Below are 17059 nucleotides of genomic sequence, written 5' to 3'. Positions count from 1 at the left end.
TCAAGTTTATTGTCCATACCGAGCCCTAGAGCTATGACAAACCATGATAATTTATGTGTGACGGCTCACATATGATAGCTCATATGGCGGCTCAACACTACGGCAATGGGTGATATACCACAAACACCATCCAGTCATGGCGCCAACAATCCTCTTAAAACTTCCTCATTATCTAGATAGATTTCCTCTTCTCGCTTCTTCCCCAAATTCGATATTCTCGTCGATGGCTACAATAGTCTAGATAGGAATTCAGTTCGTTATTATCCACTATTCCGAGCCGTGACAGCAATACCTAGTGAAATGGACTGGCTACCCAGCACCCCGTGTGGACGGCTGCAAACAATATGGAGAATACTGCTGCACTTGATAAACGGGAGCAACGCCATGGAAATTAGGGTCATGAGAGAAGGGGAGAGGATTCTTAGGAGGGGGGTGTTGTCACAGGCTGCGCCTGTCGTATAAGTGGTATGTTAGTGGGATGGGTGGATTACTGGTAGGATATCTACCCCGCACGGCGCACATATGTATATAGAGCTGCCCGATCGGACATTCGTTCTTTTCTTCAACGAAATCTCTTGTGCTTTAGCTAGTTATTAGCACTGCAGGCTTAACCCCTAACATCTGGTCCGGGCACTTTGAAAAAAGCCTCACCATAAGAGGATGTAGCTGTTACAGAACCCAACGTATCAGCCTCACGTGACGGTATGGGGTCAAGACAGAATCATTGGATATCAGTTCATGAGAGAATGGCGCAGGAAGGACTAGGATAGTCGCACGGAAAACCGGGATCGGGATGATAATCAGCGACCATATCACGTGACTGTATACCGTCCTGACTACTTGGAAAAGTATACCGCTGAGTATATGAAGTACGACGCACTGATTGGCTATACTCTGGATATACCTCTTGAAGGTAGAAGGATAGTATATGGAGGAAGATATATAAGGACGCTCATTCATGTACTTAGCTTAGTTCTTCGCGATCAATCTAGTTAATCAAGCATTGGTTACCTTCTAGTTTCTGACTCGTCCGCACTTAACCAACAACCCAGTATACGTACTCGGTTGGCCTTGTTTCTCTATTCGTTACCTTTATCGTTTCTATTTGTTGATTATCTTACGGAGCCTGGAGGGGGCGATATACCCATCAACGCATACGACATACCGAACCGGACCCGGAGGGGCATTGAGCATACGATTACTTGGAAGACACTTAGGGTAAGTGTCCAGTCTCGAAATATAACTAACTAGAACCCTAGGTACGATACGAGAGAAGCCAGGTTGTGACAGTAGCGCTCAACTTGGAGCCTATCAGCAATCCTAACCTGCCTTTCCCTGCGATCACTGAGAAAGAGATATATATCATAGCTACCAAGCCTAATAGCAGCACCCCATTGTATAGAATACTGGTTAGGCTGTCAGTCCGACTAGGTCTACAGTGGTGTGACTATCGCGAGGTGGCATGGAGATTTTATTGGCGCCCACTTATGTATCTAATATATTCAACGAATTTTTCGCGCCGTTTCTTGCGATTGTCCTTTCACTGGCTCGTGCTGGTGTGTAGTAGCTAATCCACACCCGAGGCTTTAGTTCTACAGAGTACAGCCAATTGGCAAATTGCAGTATGGCGGAGAATTGTGCTGTGAGTGAATTATATTCAGAAACCCAAATGGTACCCGCGGGACTATACCTATACACAGCAAGCTAAGGTATGAGGAGAGTACATCTCCATTGCTCACCTCGACTTGAAAGAGGCCAACCTACTGCAAGCGCAGACCGTTATGCTAAAGGATGCCCAGTTTCCTTTTGAGCAAATTTAACAGATTGCCACAGTCAAACACGAATGAAAAGAGGAACGACAAGAGCCAATTTACTGGACTGTGATCGAAGAAGATCCGCTGCTCTGGTATCCCTCCGTAGCAAGGATCATGTAGTCGTGGGTACCCAGCGTCAGACCAGCTTTAGCCCAGGCATCGAAGTGGTTCTGGACGGTGATGCTGCCGCCGACACGGTGGTTCTCGCGGACGGACCAGTACTGGTTGAAGGTCGAGGTGCCCTCAATAGAAGGCGCGTTCACACGAGTGGTCTTGTAAATCTTGTAGGTGCTGCCGTCGCTCTCGATGCTGCTGATCTGGGTGGCGCCGCTGGAGGGGTCGTAGTCGCCGTAACTCTCGACAATGTAGTACTCGACAAGAGGGTTCTTGGTCCAGCCGTAGAGGGAGAGGTAGCCGTTGCCGCTGGGGTTGAAGTTGCCGCTGTAGGTGACGGTCCTATACGGAATCACGGTTAGTTTCCTTCCACTTTATGGATTGGAGGTCCATGAATGAACGTACCTGGCACTGCTGGGATTCCAGCCCTTTCCGGCGACAAAGTTGCCGCAGTTCTTCCACTCGACGCTATACTGGCCGCCGTTGCCGTTGTTGTAGCTCACATCGCCGCCGTTGTCGGTCCAGAAGGAGTAGTAGTAGCCGTTGTTGGTGCCAGTCTCAGAGCTGGTGATCGCGCGCTTCGCAAGCTGGACAAGAGCGGAGTTGTTGCCGGGGGCAGCGAAGGCAGAGATGGTAGAGAGAGCAAAGACGAGAAAAGAGAATGCAACCATTTTGTTTGCTTTCAAGGTTGTCATTGCAAGTCCAAATAGACTTGGATAATCGCTGATCGTTGTTGTTGTCGTCCTTAATCGACGGAAACCAAATCCCCTTTATACCTCCCCGACTAGCTTCCATATCTATTGGAAACAACCTAACTGCCTAAAAAAGGAAATTATTGTTTCATGACCCCAAACACTGTCGGCGGGTTGGCTTCCGAGTGCTAATCAAAATTGCCAGACGGATCGAATGTTTCATGTCAAGGATCGACACCCACACTTAGCCGGCAGAACGACAGCCTAATGGGTGTTTTCGACTGGCAAGGCCATGTTTCACCCCTCCCCTTTATGGGTATTACTGTGCTATAGAGGCAGGAGCTAGGATAACATGTGGATAGGACCTATCGGACTGTGTTAAACTTACTCTATAACGAAGGGACCCAGGGCTAGTTTCAGGTCCACTTTCCGACAACGAGCTCTCGGGTGGACCTGCATTGAGTAGCTTGTCGACTGCCGGAAGCCAAGACTAGAGGGCGAAGAGTGTAGCACTGCAAAACGTGTTTTGCTTTATCTTTGAGTCGGTGTTATTTGCTGCTGGACTCTTACCATGCGGGTTATATAGACTACTACTTACTTGGGGATGCGATCTTCCTTACTGAACACTAAGATATTTTTGGGCCATTAGGCTCAAGGGACCTTATCCAAGCCAGTATCTAAAACGGAAAGTGGAACTACGGGCGTACCCGTACCACCATGTCAATCCAATCCTGAATGAGTGAAACAAACCGATATAGCTTGATAACATGAGACACGCCCTTGGCTGACAAGTGTCAGGGTGCGGGGTCAGGTACAGGGATATAGTAGGAATTGACGAACAGATTAAGCTACAGATCAGGCTATCTACAGGTTCATAGACAAGACGCAGCTCGAAGAGCTGCAACAGGATCGGCGTTGGCGCAGACAGACATTGAAACGGATAAATTCCGAGTCGGGGAAGTCGGGGAGTCGATTATCCGGACTGCACGAGGCTATATACGAAGAGGAAATTTGAATTAGACAGGTGACATTGATCTCTATAGACACCGCGATAGCAGATGAGTACTTGACTATCTAAATATGCGTGTGTGTGTGTGGCTATTTAACGTCGAGGGTCGGGTCTAGACCTCTGCAAAGCCTGCCCGTGGGCCCTACGCAAGGCCCAGGGCCCGTCTAGCTAGAGCCTAGACCTGGCCTGGCCCATGGCCCGCTTATGGGCGGGCTTGGACAAAGGTCTTCGGCCCATGGGCGGGCCGGGCATGTTTTGTCCAGACCCAGTGGCCCACGGGCCGGCCCATTTGGCCCAAAATGGGGCAAACTCCAGCTCGCACGTGCCATGCATAAATTACCCCTCTTTTATTGTAATTTTCGCTGTATCAGCTTTACAAGAAAAAATTATCCTGAATCGGTATGGAAGGTAACAGTTATATTTGAGTTTATATAACGTGTCCCACATGCGAATGTAACACGAAATCGCTCCGACGCGACTTCCGGCTTCCACGACAAATATCACCACAACAAAGGATGCCTTAGAAACATGATAGAAACCAAGTAACACTGGTCCTTTGGGCTATGTAAATTGACAAAAATCTAAGCGTCTGAGCCGCTGGTAAGATCTATCACGTGGAGCATGAGAAGATTAGTCGCCGCCGGCGTGGCATGCGATCAGGATGCAATATATCGGCCAATTCATGGAGGCTCACAGATCTAGAGGAAGCAACGATTGTTGAACACATACTTGATCTAGATTCCAAAGGGTTTCCTCCTCGGTTGTCTGGTGTGGAAGCTACGGCCAACTGACTATTCGCAATGCGCGACGCGGGACGCGTGTTAGAGATGTAGGGTTGAGACAGCGTGATGAGCACACTGCGGACTAATATGTGGCATTCCATAAGAGAGACAGACTAATCGCTGGTATGCGGAAGTTCGCCCACCAGCATCGTGAAGGGTCTTCATGATGGTCACATGACTGGTACTATGTACATGAATGAATAACGTAATCCACTACCGAGCTGCGCAACTCTCGACGCACTGTGCGAATAATGCCACCTGTCACCAGGCACTCGGCCAGAGGCCACGCCTCAGGCGGTCCCCGCTACGGGGATAGCCCCCGGGAACAAGGCTTAGCCGCGCTAGTGAAAGCCCGCGAACACCGAAAACACGGAAAGCCAGATAACCAGATGGACTGATGGAGGGAGGCACAGGCGAGCCAAATGCCTCGCCTCCACCCCCAACACCTCTGTTCATGGACTATGAAATGGCAACCCAGTCGCCACCAGCTACGCTGGAGCCACAATGCCCAAACAAACAACTTGACTTTGAGCTCGGAAAAAACGCCAGCATCGCCCTAACCCAGAGGGGTTGGACGAATATGCGCATGTCCGAATTAGGGGTTCGGAGAAGTCGGGCGCTGATTGGCTGGCGAAAATGGCAATTGACACTCGGTCGGTCTGGAGCCTTGACGCTCGGTCGGTCTGGAGCTTACACCGGGTTGTGTGCCCGGGAGTGGCCCAATTGAGCTGAAATTTTCACAGCTTATAGACCGGCCCCTGCTTTATATCTGGCTCGCTCGGGGGCCCCATATCGCCCAAAATGACGGCGTGGTGTGGGTGGAAAGATGCCCGGTTTGGGCGCGCGGATTTGTTGGGGTGTGGCCCGACCATCGCCATTCCGCCGCCATGATCGACCCGGTGAATTCGGGGGTCATTCACTCATTCAATTCATCGAATTCACAGCATCATTCACTACACCCATTCATGGGATAGAGCGGCCATGGAGAATGAGCTGTTCCAGAAGATCCCAAGCTTGCAAGTGATGATCTGTCGCCAGTGCAAGCATGGCGTACGACCGGTGGAGGTCGAGCGACATCTGAAGCGGAAACATCAGTTCAAGCATCAATCCGCCCACCAGTTGGCTCAGGCAGTCCAACAGTGGGAGGATATTGAACAGGACAGTGCGGCCATCCAGATCCCATGCATATTGAACGACCCGCTGCCCATCATTCCCATCATCCCCTGTGAACCCAATGGTTTGTTATGCCAACGACAGGACCCCCGTGCCATTATGTGGCATCCAGCATGGACACCATGCGAAAGCACTGGCGCCAGGTCCATCAATGGTCCCAACAGACCCGCCGTGGCCGGGTTGGCCAGAGAGAGCGCACACAAGGGGCCGCTGAGCTCCGGCGTTCATTCACCACCGTAGCGTGGCAGCAGATCTTCCCATCGGGCCCGGGGTCCCATTACATCCATATCCGCTTCCCAGAGGGCCACCCACCACCACCACCACCACCGCCCCCCGCGGACCAGGCCCAACGGGCCGTCGATGCCATCATCACCGCATGGGATCAGGCTCGAACGGCCCAGGAACAACAGGCCGTCATCCAGGCCGATCGGATCACCGATGCTAACCCGTGGCTCCGCCGGACCGGGTGGGCACGATACCTGGAAGGTGTGCACCCCCAGGACCTGCTCCGGCTGGTGGAAGCGCCCCCGAGGAGCCCCGGATCCCATTGAACAGGCCATCCAGGCCATTTGGAATGCCATGGGCCAGTTGGCCCGGCGGAGCCAGCAGACCGTGCAGCGGTGTGGAACCGGCATTTGTATGGAGGCGGCCCGGACCGAGGCCGGACAGACCCCATACCGGCCGCTCCAGGCGTACATGGATGAAACCAGTGTCCAGAAGCATGTGCAGGCGTGGCAGCAAGTGTTGGGCTTCATTGCACGCACACAGGCCACCCAGGCCGGACAGGGCATGCAGGAGTGGTGTGGCCCACTGCCCGTGTATGGGATGACCGCGCGGCAGCAGCGGAAGTGGCAGATGTTGTGGCAGCTTGCCATGCCCACCATGGTGAGGCCCCAACAGGCGCCCCATCGAGCCCGGGCTCGGGCGGTCCATATGTTCCCCGGGGCCGGTCGGATCCTAGAGCAGGGTGGGAACCCCGGCAGTTATCGGGCCACAGAGGGGCGTGGGGTGAGCCCCGGAGATCAGCCCACAGCCGGGCATGGGGTGAGCCCCGAGCATGTGGAAGAAGCAGAGGAGACTGGCAATGCAGGCAGCACCGAGCCGGCATGGATGATGAGCCCAATGGAGCGTGCCTGCTTGGAGTTTTGCATTGAGCTGCTCAACCAGCGCCACCGTGCCCATGAATATGAAAGCCCCCTTGTGTGTGCCATGGCGGTGCTCGGCTGGGGGAGACTGGGTGGCGTGATCCCGACAGTTACCCCCCCATTTTATCGCGGATGATCAAGCTTGCGCGGTTCATGGTGGTGCAGAAGGCACTGTGGTTGGATCCCCATGTGGGGGACATTATTCAGATGTGGCAGGCACAGGCTAGCACAGTGAATGGCACTCCAAATGGCACACCGGCTAGCCCAATAGCATGGCCGTTGGCCAGTGCAGATGCCCAACTGGCCGATATCGATGAGGGCTGTGATAGTGCCAGTCCCACACGCTCCACCCCCACCACGGTGCACGATCGCCCGTCATTTCATGACCATGTGCAGCAGATGGTCAGCCGCTTCATGATCCGTGGCACCCATGGGCCCATGCAGACATTGCTCGACTGGCGCACATATGGGTTGAAGATCCATTACAATAGCACGGCGCCGGGCCATGTGGCGTGGATGGGAGCCGATGAGCTGTTGTACAAGGATCTGCATTTCACGATGGGTGAATTCCGTGGGTTCATCCACGGGTTGGTTGGGGCCACACGGGAGCTGCTGTGTGAACTATTATGTATTGCCGATGGTTCCAGCAGCGCCCACACCCCAAGCACCATGCCGCTGCCCGCCATCCCGTGGCAGGGCTTGTATGATGATCCCACCCAGGGGCACCCGGGCTGGAACTTTTTGCACGATCGCCGAACCCGGTGGCCCGTGGATGGCCGGTGGTGGATGATCCAGCGGCTGCGCACAGAGCGCCCCGTGCAGCAGCAATTCATGCGCCGGGGGCGATCCACGGCCCATTGGTGGCACAGTATCTGGCCCGGGTGGCCCGGTTCAAGGAGAAACTGGCCGTGGCCATCCATATGACGGCGGGGCAGCCGGCACGGGCCCCCGAGCTGCTCAGTGTGCAGTATGTCAACACGCCGAACAACCAATTCCGCAATGTGTTCATTGAGGATGGGATGGTGACACTGGTGACTGCATACCACAAGGGCTTCCATGCGAGCAACGACAGCAAGCTGATCCACCGGTATGTGCCACGGGCGGTCGGGGAGTTGGTGGTGTGGTATATGTGGCTGGCGATGCCATTCATTGGCCAGTTGACAGCGTGGCAGGCCGGCACTGCGCATGGCACGGTGAATGGCACATCGAATGGTATGTCAAATGGCACATCGAACGGCACATGGAATGGTATGTCGAATGGCACATCGAATGGTATGTCGAATGGCACATCGAACGGCACATTGAATGGCACACGAGCCGGCACGGTGAATGGCACGGTGAATGGTACAGTGAATGGCATGTCGAACGGCACATCGAACGGCACATTGAACAGCACATTGAACAGCACATGGAATGGCACACAAGCCGGCACATTGAATGGCACACTGAATGGCACGGCGAACGGCATACTGAATGGCACACTGATTGGCACACAAGCCGGCACGGCGAATGGCACACGAGCCAGCACGGTGAATGGCACATCAAACAGCACATTGAACGGCACATGGAATGGCACACGAGCCGGCACGGTCAATGGCACACTGAATGGCAGGGCGAACGGCACACTGAATGGCACATCAAACGGCACAGCAAATGGCATATCAAACGACACACTGAATGGCACATCGAACAGCACATTGAACGGCACATCGAACAGCATGTTGAACGGCACAACAAACAGCATACCGATTGGCACACGAGCTGGCACAGTGAATGGCACATCGAACAGCACATTGAACGGCACATGGAATGGCACACCAAATGGTACGGTGAATGGCATGTTGAATGGTAGACTGAACGGCACATCAAACAGCACATCGAACAGCACACCGATTGGCACACCGATTGGCACACAGGCCGGCACATCAAATGCCATGTCGAATGGCACAACGATTGGCACACCGAATGGCACGGCGAACGGCACACTGAATGGCACATTGATTGGCACGTCGAACGGCACACCGGCATGGCAGCCCCCAGCCCATATTTATGGGGCCCCGACCCGGGCATGCAGCGGCCATGGACCCCCGAGCGATTCCGGGAGGTGTTGAAGCGGGAGACCCAGGCCCGGCTCGGCCAGGCATTGAATATTCCGGCGTACCGGGACATTGCCATTGGCATCAGCCGGCGGTTCCTGCGGGCATCCAGCACATTCACCAGTGACCGCCAGGATGAAACGGAGCAGGCGGCGGCATTGGATGCTGACTGTGAGGACGGCATGGATGCGGACCAGTGGATGGCGCATATGACGGATTTACAGGCGGGCCATTCATCGCACGTGGCGGGGATGGTATATGGGCGGCAGCTGATGGAGCAGGCGGGCACAACAAGCCACCGGCGGGCAATGTTCCGGCAGTCCAGTGTGGATTGGCACCAGTTTCTGGGGTTCGGCTGCGGCACGGGGGTTCCAGGAGATGTCCATGCCGACATTGATGCCGGTGGGCTTCGGGCTGGCTTGGTGGATGAAGGCAGCTGTCCAAGCCGCCGTCCCGGTCAGGAACAGGTTAGGGCTCGCTTGGTGGATGATCCCGGTCAGGAATGGGTTAGGGCTTGCTTGGTGGATGATCCCGGTCAGGAATGGGTTAGGGCTTGCTTGGTGAATGATCCCGGTCAGGAACGGGTTAGGGCTCGCTTGGTGAGTGATCCCAGTCAGGAAGGGGTTAGGGCTCGCTTGGTGGATGAAGGCAACCGTCCAATTCACCATCCCGGTCAGGAACGGGTTAGGGCTCGCTTGGTGGATGAAGGTAGCTGTCCAATTCACCATCCCGGTCAGGAACGGGTTAGGGCTTGCTTGGTGAATGATCCCGGTCAGGAACGGGTTAGGGCTCGCCCCGTGCTTGGGAAACGCAAGCGGGCCCCATGGCAGGTGGAGGCTGAGGAGCACCACATGGAGCGGCGCCACCAGCTGCAGACCATGGACATGGCCGCTGCGCTGCAGCAGATGACCGGTCAGGCCGGCATGCAGTTCCAGGGCATCCAGGCACCCGCCATGGCGGCGATCCAGCAGGGCAAGAGCCCCGTGGTGGCAGTCATGCCCACCGGCGGTGGGAAAAGCATGTTATTCATGTTGCCCGCGTGGGCCGTCCCCGGGGGCACCACCATTGTGGTGGTGCCATTGATCTCGCTGCGGCAGGATATGCAGCAGCGGTGCCGGCGGCTAGGCATCCCATGTATGGCATGGGACCGGCAGCAGCCATGTGATGAAGCAGCCATTGTGCTGGTCACACCGGAATCGGCTGTCACCCCCGATTTCCATTCATTCATCAACCGGTTGGTGGTGATGCAGCGGCTGGACCGGGTGGTGATTGATGAATGCCACATCATTATGAACCAGCAGAAGAACTTCCGGTCCGCCATGGCACAGCTTGGGAAGCTCGTTCGGGCCCGTACACAGATGGTGTTTTTAACGGCCACATTGCCCCCCGAGATGGAACCGGAGTTCAGCCAGCGCATTCACCACCCACAGGATCAGATCGATATATATCGGGCCCGCACGAGCCGCGGCAATGTGGCATATGGGGTGTGGCGGCCACCGATTCCACACACTGCACCACATGGATATGGATGGGAGCAGGATGCCTGGATTATTCAGTTCCTGCAGGCGCAGCTCCAGTGGGCCCGGGCCCGGGGGGAAGATGGTGATATATGCCAACCGGGTCCACCAGGTGCAGGCGATGGCGGCGGTATTGGGATGTGAGGCGTATTTCAGTGGGCAGGTGGACCGGGGTGGGATTTTGGGGCGGTTCATGGGAGGGGATTCCACAGTGCTTTGCGCGACCAGTGCATTGGGCATGGGGGTTGATATTCCGAATATCCGAGTGATCATTCATCTTGGGACACCCCGGACGTTATTGGATTATGCACAGGAAAGCGGGCGAGCCGGGCGGGATGGGCAGGCCAGCCAGGCGATCATTATCCAGCCGGCGGGGTGGGCGGAGGATGAGCGACAGCTGGGCACACCGGAGGTGGAGCTGGTGCAGCAATACATGGGGGTGGTGGCAGGTCGGGGGTGCCGGCGGGTGGTACTGGACGATTATCTGGATGGGACAGTGAATGGATACCGGCGGCAGCATTGCGGGGATGACGGGGACGAGCAGGCATGTGATGGGTGTAATGTGCAGTGGCATGTAGGGCACGTGGGTGGTGATGAGGCCGGGCATGAGGCTGGGCATGAGGCCGGGTGTGTGGGCTTGCACCATGGCCCAGGGCAGGCGGTTCGGCCAGTGTTAGGGCTGGCAGATGACCCAGACTGGCGGGCGCGCAGTGCCACGAGGCGTTCCAATGGTCGGGGGCTCAGGCGCGGAATGGAGTATGATTCCAGCAGAGCAGCGGGCTCATGCAGCCCAAGCCGAAGCCGGAGCCATAGCCCACGCCGGAGCCCGAGCCATAGGCCGAGCCACAGCCCAAGCCCAAGTCAGCACCGGCGCCACAGCCCAAGCTCAAGCCATAGCCCGAGCCCGAGCCAGAGCCATAGCCATTGCCCACGCCGGAGCCATTTCCCACGCCGGAGCCATAGCCATAGCCCGAGCCACAGCCCACGCCGGAGCCCGAGCCATAGCCCGAGCCAGAGCCCAAGCCCAAGTCAGCACCGGCGCCACAGCCCAAGCTCAAGCCATAGCCCGAGCCCGAGCCAGAGCCATAGCCATTGCCCACGCCGGAGCCATTTCCCACGCCGGAGCCATAGCCATAGCCCGAGCCACAGCCCACGCCGGAGCCATAGCCCGAGCCCGAGCCAGAGCCCAAGCCAGAGCCCAAGCCCAAGTCAGCACCGGCGCCACAGCGATAGCTTAAGCCCAAGCCATAGCCCGAGCCAGAGCCAGAGCCCGAACCAACGCCAGCACCAGCACCCGAGCCCGAGCCACCGCCAGCAGCAGCGCCAGTGCGCAAGCCACCGCCAACGCCAGCACCAGTGGGCCGCGGCCGACATTCAATTCCGCCGGCAACAGTCCCAGGCATGGCTGGATGAGGAGTTTGGGGAGCAGGAGGCTCAGCAGTGGCGGGATCGATGTTATATCTGCGCCATGGCCCAGGCGGATGACCAGCACGATTTATATTCATGCCGGCATGCACGCAGCCAGGCGGCCAAGCAGTGGATGCTGCAGGTTCGCCGGCGGATCCAGTACAGCCGATTCAGCGGGTGTTTTTCCTGTGGGATGCCGCAGACGATATGCGCCGGGTGGGAGCCGGGCGGCCGGTGTCAGTACCGGGGGTTTTGATCCCCATGGTGGCGATGATGCTGCATGGGCCATGGGGGTGGGCATTCGGGGGCATGGCAGCGGCGACTGGTGGGATTGCAGGTCGACGGCGCGGACATTGGGGCGGTGATTGGGTGGCTGGGGCAGCGCAGCCGGGCGGGCCATAGCCAGTTGTTTGAGGAGTTTTGTTGGCTGCGGCGGGTGAGTCAGGAGGTTGAGTTGGGGTTGGAGTCAGGAGGCAGAGAGATGGAGGATTGGCCAGGACCATAGCGATGTATAGAGATGTATATAGAGTTGTATGTCAAGACGTATACAGTGATGTATATAGTGATGTATATAGCGATGTATATAGCGATGTATATAGAGATGTATAGTGATATGTATATCGATATGTATGTATATATATATATATATGTATGTATGTAGTCCGACAGTGGAGATATATAGCATGGATGGGAAGGCGTTGAGGGTAGATATTTGAGTACGGCAGTGGATGAAGGCCGAGGGTTTCATGGACATGGGATGGACATGGACAAGCGCATTGGCCGTTGAGCACACAGGCAGACTGGTGGTAGTGAATGATGAAGATTATGAATGATGGATGATGATGGATGATGATGGATGATGATGGATGATGATGGATGATGTGTGATTGTGAATGGGCCAGGGTGGTGAATGATGTGTATGACAGGTGGTGTATGGGAGCATGGCATTGGGTGGCAGTGGGTGTGAGTGCAGCAAGGTATGCAGTGTGGGCAGGCAGTGGACATGGCAGCATGACATGGACCGGTTGGACCACCGGTTGGACGACCCGTTCAATTACCCATTGAACCATGTATTCGATCATTGGTTTCAACCATGTATTCAATTACCCATTTCGATCAGCCATTTGATCAGCCATTTGATCAGCCATTCGATCAGCCATTCGATCAGCCATTCGATCAGCCATTCGATATCAGGCGTTTCAATACACGCATTCAACCACCCATTTGACAGCCCGTTCAACCAACTGTTCAATCACCCGTTTGATCACCAGTTTGATCACCCATTCAACCATGCATTCAATTACCCATTTAACCATGTATTCGATCACCGGTTTCGACCATGTATTCAATCAGCCATTCAATCAGCCATTCAATCAGCCATTCAATCAGCCATTCAATCAGCCATTCAATATCAGGCGTTTCGATACACCCATTCAACCACCCGTTTGATCACCCATTCGACTGGTTCAATCACCCATTTGACAATGCATTCAATCAGCCATTTAACGTGTTCGATTACCCATTTAACCATGTATTCGATTACCAGTTTCGATTACCAGTTTCGATCAGCCATTTCAATCAGCTGTTTTTAATAGACCCATTCGACCACCAATTTGACAGCCCGTTCAACCAACTGTTCAACCAACTGTTCAACCACCCGTTTGATCAGCCATTCAATCAGTGATTTGACCCGTTCAACCATGCATTCAGCCATACATTCAATCAGCCATTCAAGCATGCATTCGATTACCCATTCGACCACCGGTTCGATTACCCCGTTCGATTACCCATTTGACCATGTATTCAATTACCCATTTCGATCAGCCATTTCGATCGGCCATTTCAATCAGCCATTTCGATACACCCGTTGGACCACCCGTTCAAGCATGTATTCAATCAGCTGGTTCAATCAGTTGTTCAATCAGTCATTTGACAACCAATTGAACCACCCATTCGATCAGCCATTCAAGCATGCATTCAACCAACTGTTCAATCAGGCGGTTCAATCACCCATTCAACCATGTATTTGATCCGGCATTTGACCGGTTCAAGCATGCATTTGATTACCCATTTCACCATGTGTTCGATCAGCCGTTTCAATGAGCTGTTTTAATACACCCATTCGACCACCGATTTGACAGCCCGTTCAACCAACCATTCGATCACCAGTTCGATCACCAGTTCGATCACCAGTTCGATCACCAGTTTGATCACCAGTTTGATCACCCATTCGACCACCCGTTCAACCATATATTCAATCATCCATTTTGATCAGTTGTTTTGACCATGCATTCAATCACCCGTTTCATTGGCCATTTGACAGCCCGTTGAACCACCCATTCGATCAGCCATTCAAGCATGCATTCAATTACCAGTTCAACCACCCGTTCAATCACCCATTTGACCGGTTCAATCACCCATTCGACCGTGTATTTGATCCGGCATTTGACCGGTTCAAGCATGCATTCAAGCATGCATTTCATCAGCCGTGTGGCCCATTCAATGACCCGTTTCAAAGCCCCGTTCGACCACCCGTTTGAGAGCGCGTTCAATCAGTGATTTGACGCATTCAACCATGCGTTCAGCCATACATTCAATCATCCATTCAACCACCGGTTCGATTACCCATTCAACAATGCATTCAACAATGCATGCATTTGACGAACGGTTCGACCACCGATTTGAGAGCCCGTTTGATTACCCATTTCACCATGTATTCGATCAGCCATTTCAATCAGCCATTTCGATCAGCCATTCAATCACCCATTTGACCGGTTCAAACCACATGTTTGGCCATGCATTCAACCAGACATTCGACCAGACATTCGACCAGACATTTCATCATGCATTTGGTCACCCATTTGATCAGCGATTTGACCCATTCAACGATGCATTTGATCATGCATTTGATCATGCATTTGATCATGCATTTGATCATGCATTTGATCATGCATTTGATCATGCATTCGACCAACTGTTCAATCACCCATTTGACCATGTATTCAAGCACACATTTTCATCAGCCATTTGACCACCCATTTGAGAGCCCGTTTGACTGGCCGTTTGAGATCCATTTGAGAGACCATTTGAGAGACCATTTGAGAGACCATTTGAGAGACCATTTGAGAGACCATTTGAGAGCCCATTTGAGAGACCATTTGAGAGCCCATTTGAGAGCCCATTCAAACCGCCATTTGACCAGCGGTTGAAGGATGGATTTGGCGCAGGTGGGAATGGGCATGACAGGGGAGTGATTTGGCGGAGGAGGAGGTGGTGGTGATGGTGTGGTGGTGCGATGCAGGTGGATGTGCATAGCATAGGAGGATGATTTGGACGATTGCCACAATGGGTGGATGGTGGATGGGGATGGTGGATGGGGATGGAAGTGAAGCAGTTGGGCAAGTGTGGCGGCAGGGATTGGATGGATTTGGGGTGGATGTCGAGGACGATAGTGGAGTGGTGGGATTTGTGGGCGAAGAGCATGGGGCAGCAGCATGGGTTGGAGGTGGTTAATGAATTGGTAGGAGAATTCGGATGGTTACCGAAGCAGTGTACGGAGGTTAGGATTAAGATTTTGATATGGATATATAGATTGATATGGATGTTGACAGGGATATATATTGACGGGGTTGGTTGAGGGAGAGAATTGGGATGCAAGAGTGGTTGGATAGAGATATATATCATACAAGATAGCGATGGGTGGGAATGGGATGATGATATATATTGGGGCGGGGTGATGGATGAGGCGACGGGTGAGGCAGCAGTGAACCAATGGATGAATGAAGGGGTGGGCAAGCAGTGAACAAAGCGGTGGGCAAGCGGTGGGCAATGGGTGTATGGGGAGTGGTGGCGGGCGGTGTGTGGGAGGCGATGGGTGAATGGGGGCGAGGTGGAGCGAGGAGGATTTTGATGGTGGAAAGCGGTTGGGGGAGGGAGAAGGGTGGTATTTGGTATTGATGATATGCAGTGGATGTGGATTGATTGGAGGGAATGAAAGATGATGGGGGAGTGGATGGAGGCGGAGGCGGAGGCGGAGGCGGAGGTGGTTGGGGGTGAGATGGGTGGATGGATTGAAAGATTATTGGGGAGATGATGGTGTTATGTTATTAGGGAGATGATGAGGTTATTAGGGATAGGGAGATGATGGTGTTATGTTATTAGGGAGATGATGAGGTTATTAGGGATAGGGAGATGATGAGGTTATACGGGATAGGGAGATGATGATGTTATTAGGGATAGGGAGATGATGATGTTATTAGGGATAGGGAGATGACGGTGTTATGTTATTAGGGAGATGATGAGGTTATACGGGATAGGGAGATGATGTTATTCGGGGGTTATGCAGGATAGAGGGATGATAATAGTCATTATTCAGGATATTGATGTTATGTTATGTTATTGGGGAGACAGTTATGATTGTTATTTGGGAGATGGATATGATGATATGTTATTAGGGAGACAGTGGAAGGAGGTTATCAGGGATGGGTGGGTGGATGAGATTGGGATTGGGAATGGTATTGGGGATAGGGGATGATGTTATTCAGGATAGGGATAGAAGTGTTATGCGGGGGTTATACGGGGGTTATGCAGGGGTTATGCAGGGTAGAGTGATGATGATAGTTGTTATTCGGGAGATGGATATGATGTGAGGTTATGCAGGAGATGGATATGATGTGAGGTTATGCAGGAGATGGATATGATGTTATGATGTTATGTTAGTAGGGTTAGAGTGGAAGGATGAGATTGGGATGAGTAGGGATGGATAGCGATGTGATGTTATTAGGGATAGAGTGGAAGGAGGTTATTAGGGAGATTGTGGATGGGAATGAATGGGGATGAGCGGGGAGTGATTTGCAGGAGGCAACAGCGGCAGTGGTGGGGCATGGAGGGATGGAGGGATGGAGGGATGGAGGGATGGAGGCAGTGATGGGCAGTGTGAATGGATTGGGGCGAAGTGGATGGGCGGGGGTTGATTGGGAGTGTGAGTATGGATTGGGAGGGGAAGCAGGGAAGCAGGCGAGGGGGATGGATGATGGAGGGTACGGGTGGCGGTGGGTGTGGCGGTGGCGGTGGCAGTGGGAAGTGGTATGTGAAGTGGTATGTGTTCGATTTAGGAGGGAATGAAGGATGAGGGGTTAGGGGCAGTGGATGGACCCCCGGAGGGGTTAGGGGTGAATGGTGATTGATTGGGGATGGGTGATTCGGGTGTTAGGGTTAGGGTCAGGGTTAGGGTTAGGGTTAGGGTTAGGGTTAGGGTTAGGGTTAGGGTTAGGGTTAGGGTTAGGGTTAGGGTTAGGGTTAGGGTTAGGG

At 53.7% G+C, this 17059-nt stretch overlaps 6 protein-coding genes across 6 annotated transcripts; 3 read left to right on the top strand and 3 right to left on the bottom strand.

The window, feature by feature from the left end:
- Positions 1 to 1870: 1870 nt before the first annotated feature.
- ACHE_30006S (glycoside hydrolase family 11 protein) lies at positions 1871 to 2623 on the bottom strand (the record flags this gene model as incomplete). The annotated part of the gene is made up of 2 exons (XM_043276576.1): positions 1871 to 2270; positions 2334 to 2623. The coding sequence occupies 2 exons, from the start codon at positions 2621 to 2623 to the stop codon at positions 1871 to 1873; spliced, it is 690 nt and encodes a 229-aa protein (XP_043134541.1).
- A 3083-nt stretch (positions 2624 to 5706) lies between these two features.
- On the top strand, positions 5707 to 6135 carry ACHE_30005A (uncharacterized protein; the record flags this gene model as incomplete). Its single annotated transcript, XM_043276574.1, has 1 exon — positions 5707 to 6135. One exon carries the CDS (start codon positions 5707 to 5709, stop codon positions 6133 to 6135), a length of 429 nt encoding a protein of 142 aa, XP_043134540.1.
- Positions 6136 to 6163: 28 nt separating this feature from the next.
- On the top strand, positions 6164 to 6865 carry ACHE_30004A (uncharacterized protein; the record flags this gene model as incomplete). The annotated part of the gene is made up of 1 exon (XM_043276573.1): positions 6164 to 6865. One exon carries the CDS (start codon positions 6164 to 6166, stop codon positions 6863 to 6865), a length of 702 nt encoding a protein of 233 aa, XP_043134539.1.
- Positions 6866 to 6882: 17 nt separating this feature from the next.
- Positions 6883 to 10486, top strand: ACHE_30002A (uncharacterized protein; the record flags this gene model as incomplete). Its single annotated transcript, XM_043276572.1, has 3 exons — positions 6883 to 7357; positions 7450 to 8558; positions 8603 to 10486. The coding sequence occupies 3 exons, from the start codon at positions 6883 to 6885 to the stop codon at positions 10484 to 10486; spliced, it is 3468 nt and encodes a 1155-aa protein (XP_043134538.1).
- Positions 10487 to 10637: 151 nt separating this feature from the next.
- ACHE_30003S (uncharacterized protein) lies at positions 10638 to 10988 on the bottom strand (the record flags this gene model as incomplete). Its single annotated transcript, XM_043276571.1, has 1 exon — positions 10638 to 10988. One exon carries the CDS (start codon positions 10986 to 10988, stop codon positions 10638 to 10640), a length of 351 nt encoding a protein of 116 aa, XP_043134537.1.
- A 94-nt stretch (positions 10989 to 11082) lies between these two features.
- On the bottom strand, positions 11083 to 11847 carry ACHE_30001S (uncharacterized protein; the record flags this gene model as incomplete). Its single annotated transcript, XM_043276570.1, has 1 exon — positions 11083 to 11847. One exon carries the CDS (start codon positions 11845 to 11847, stop codon positions 11083 to 11085), a length of 765 nt encoding a protein of 254 aa, XP_043134536.1.
- Between the last annotated feature and the right edge of the window lie 5212 nt (positions 11848 to 17059).

The sequence above is a fragment of the Aspergillus chevalieri genome, chromosome 3 (assembly GCF_016861735.1).
Source record: "Aspergillus chevalieri M1 DNA, chromosome 3, nearly complete sequence".
NCBI classification, from domain to species: Eukaryota; Fungi; Ascomycota; class Eurotiomycetes; order Eurotiales; family Aspergillaceae; genus Aspergillus; species Aspergillus chevalieri.
This window is presented reverse-complemented; position numbering and strand designations above follow the sequence as displayed.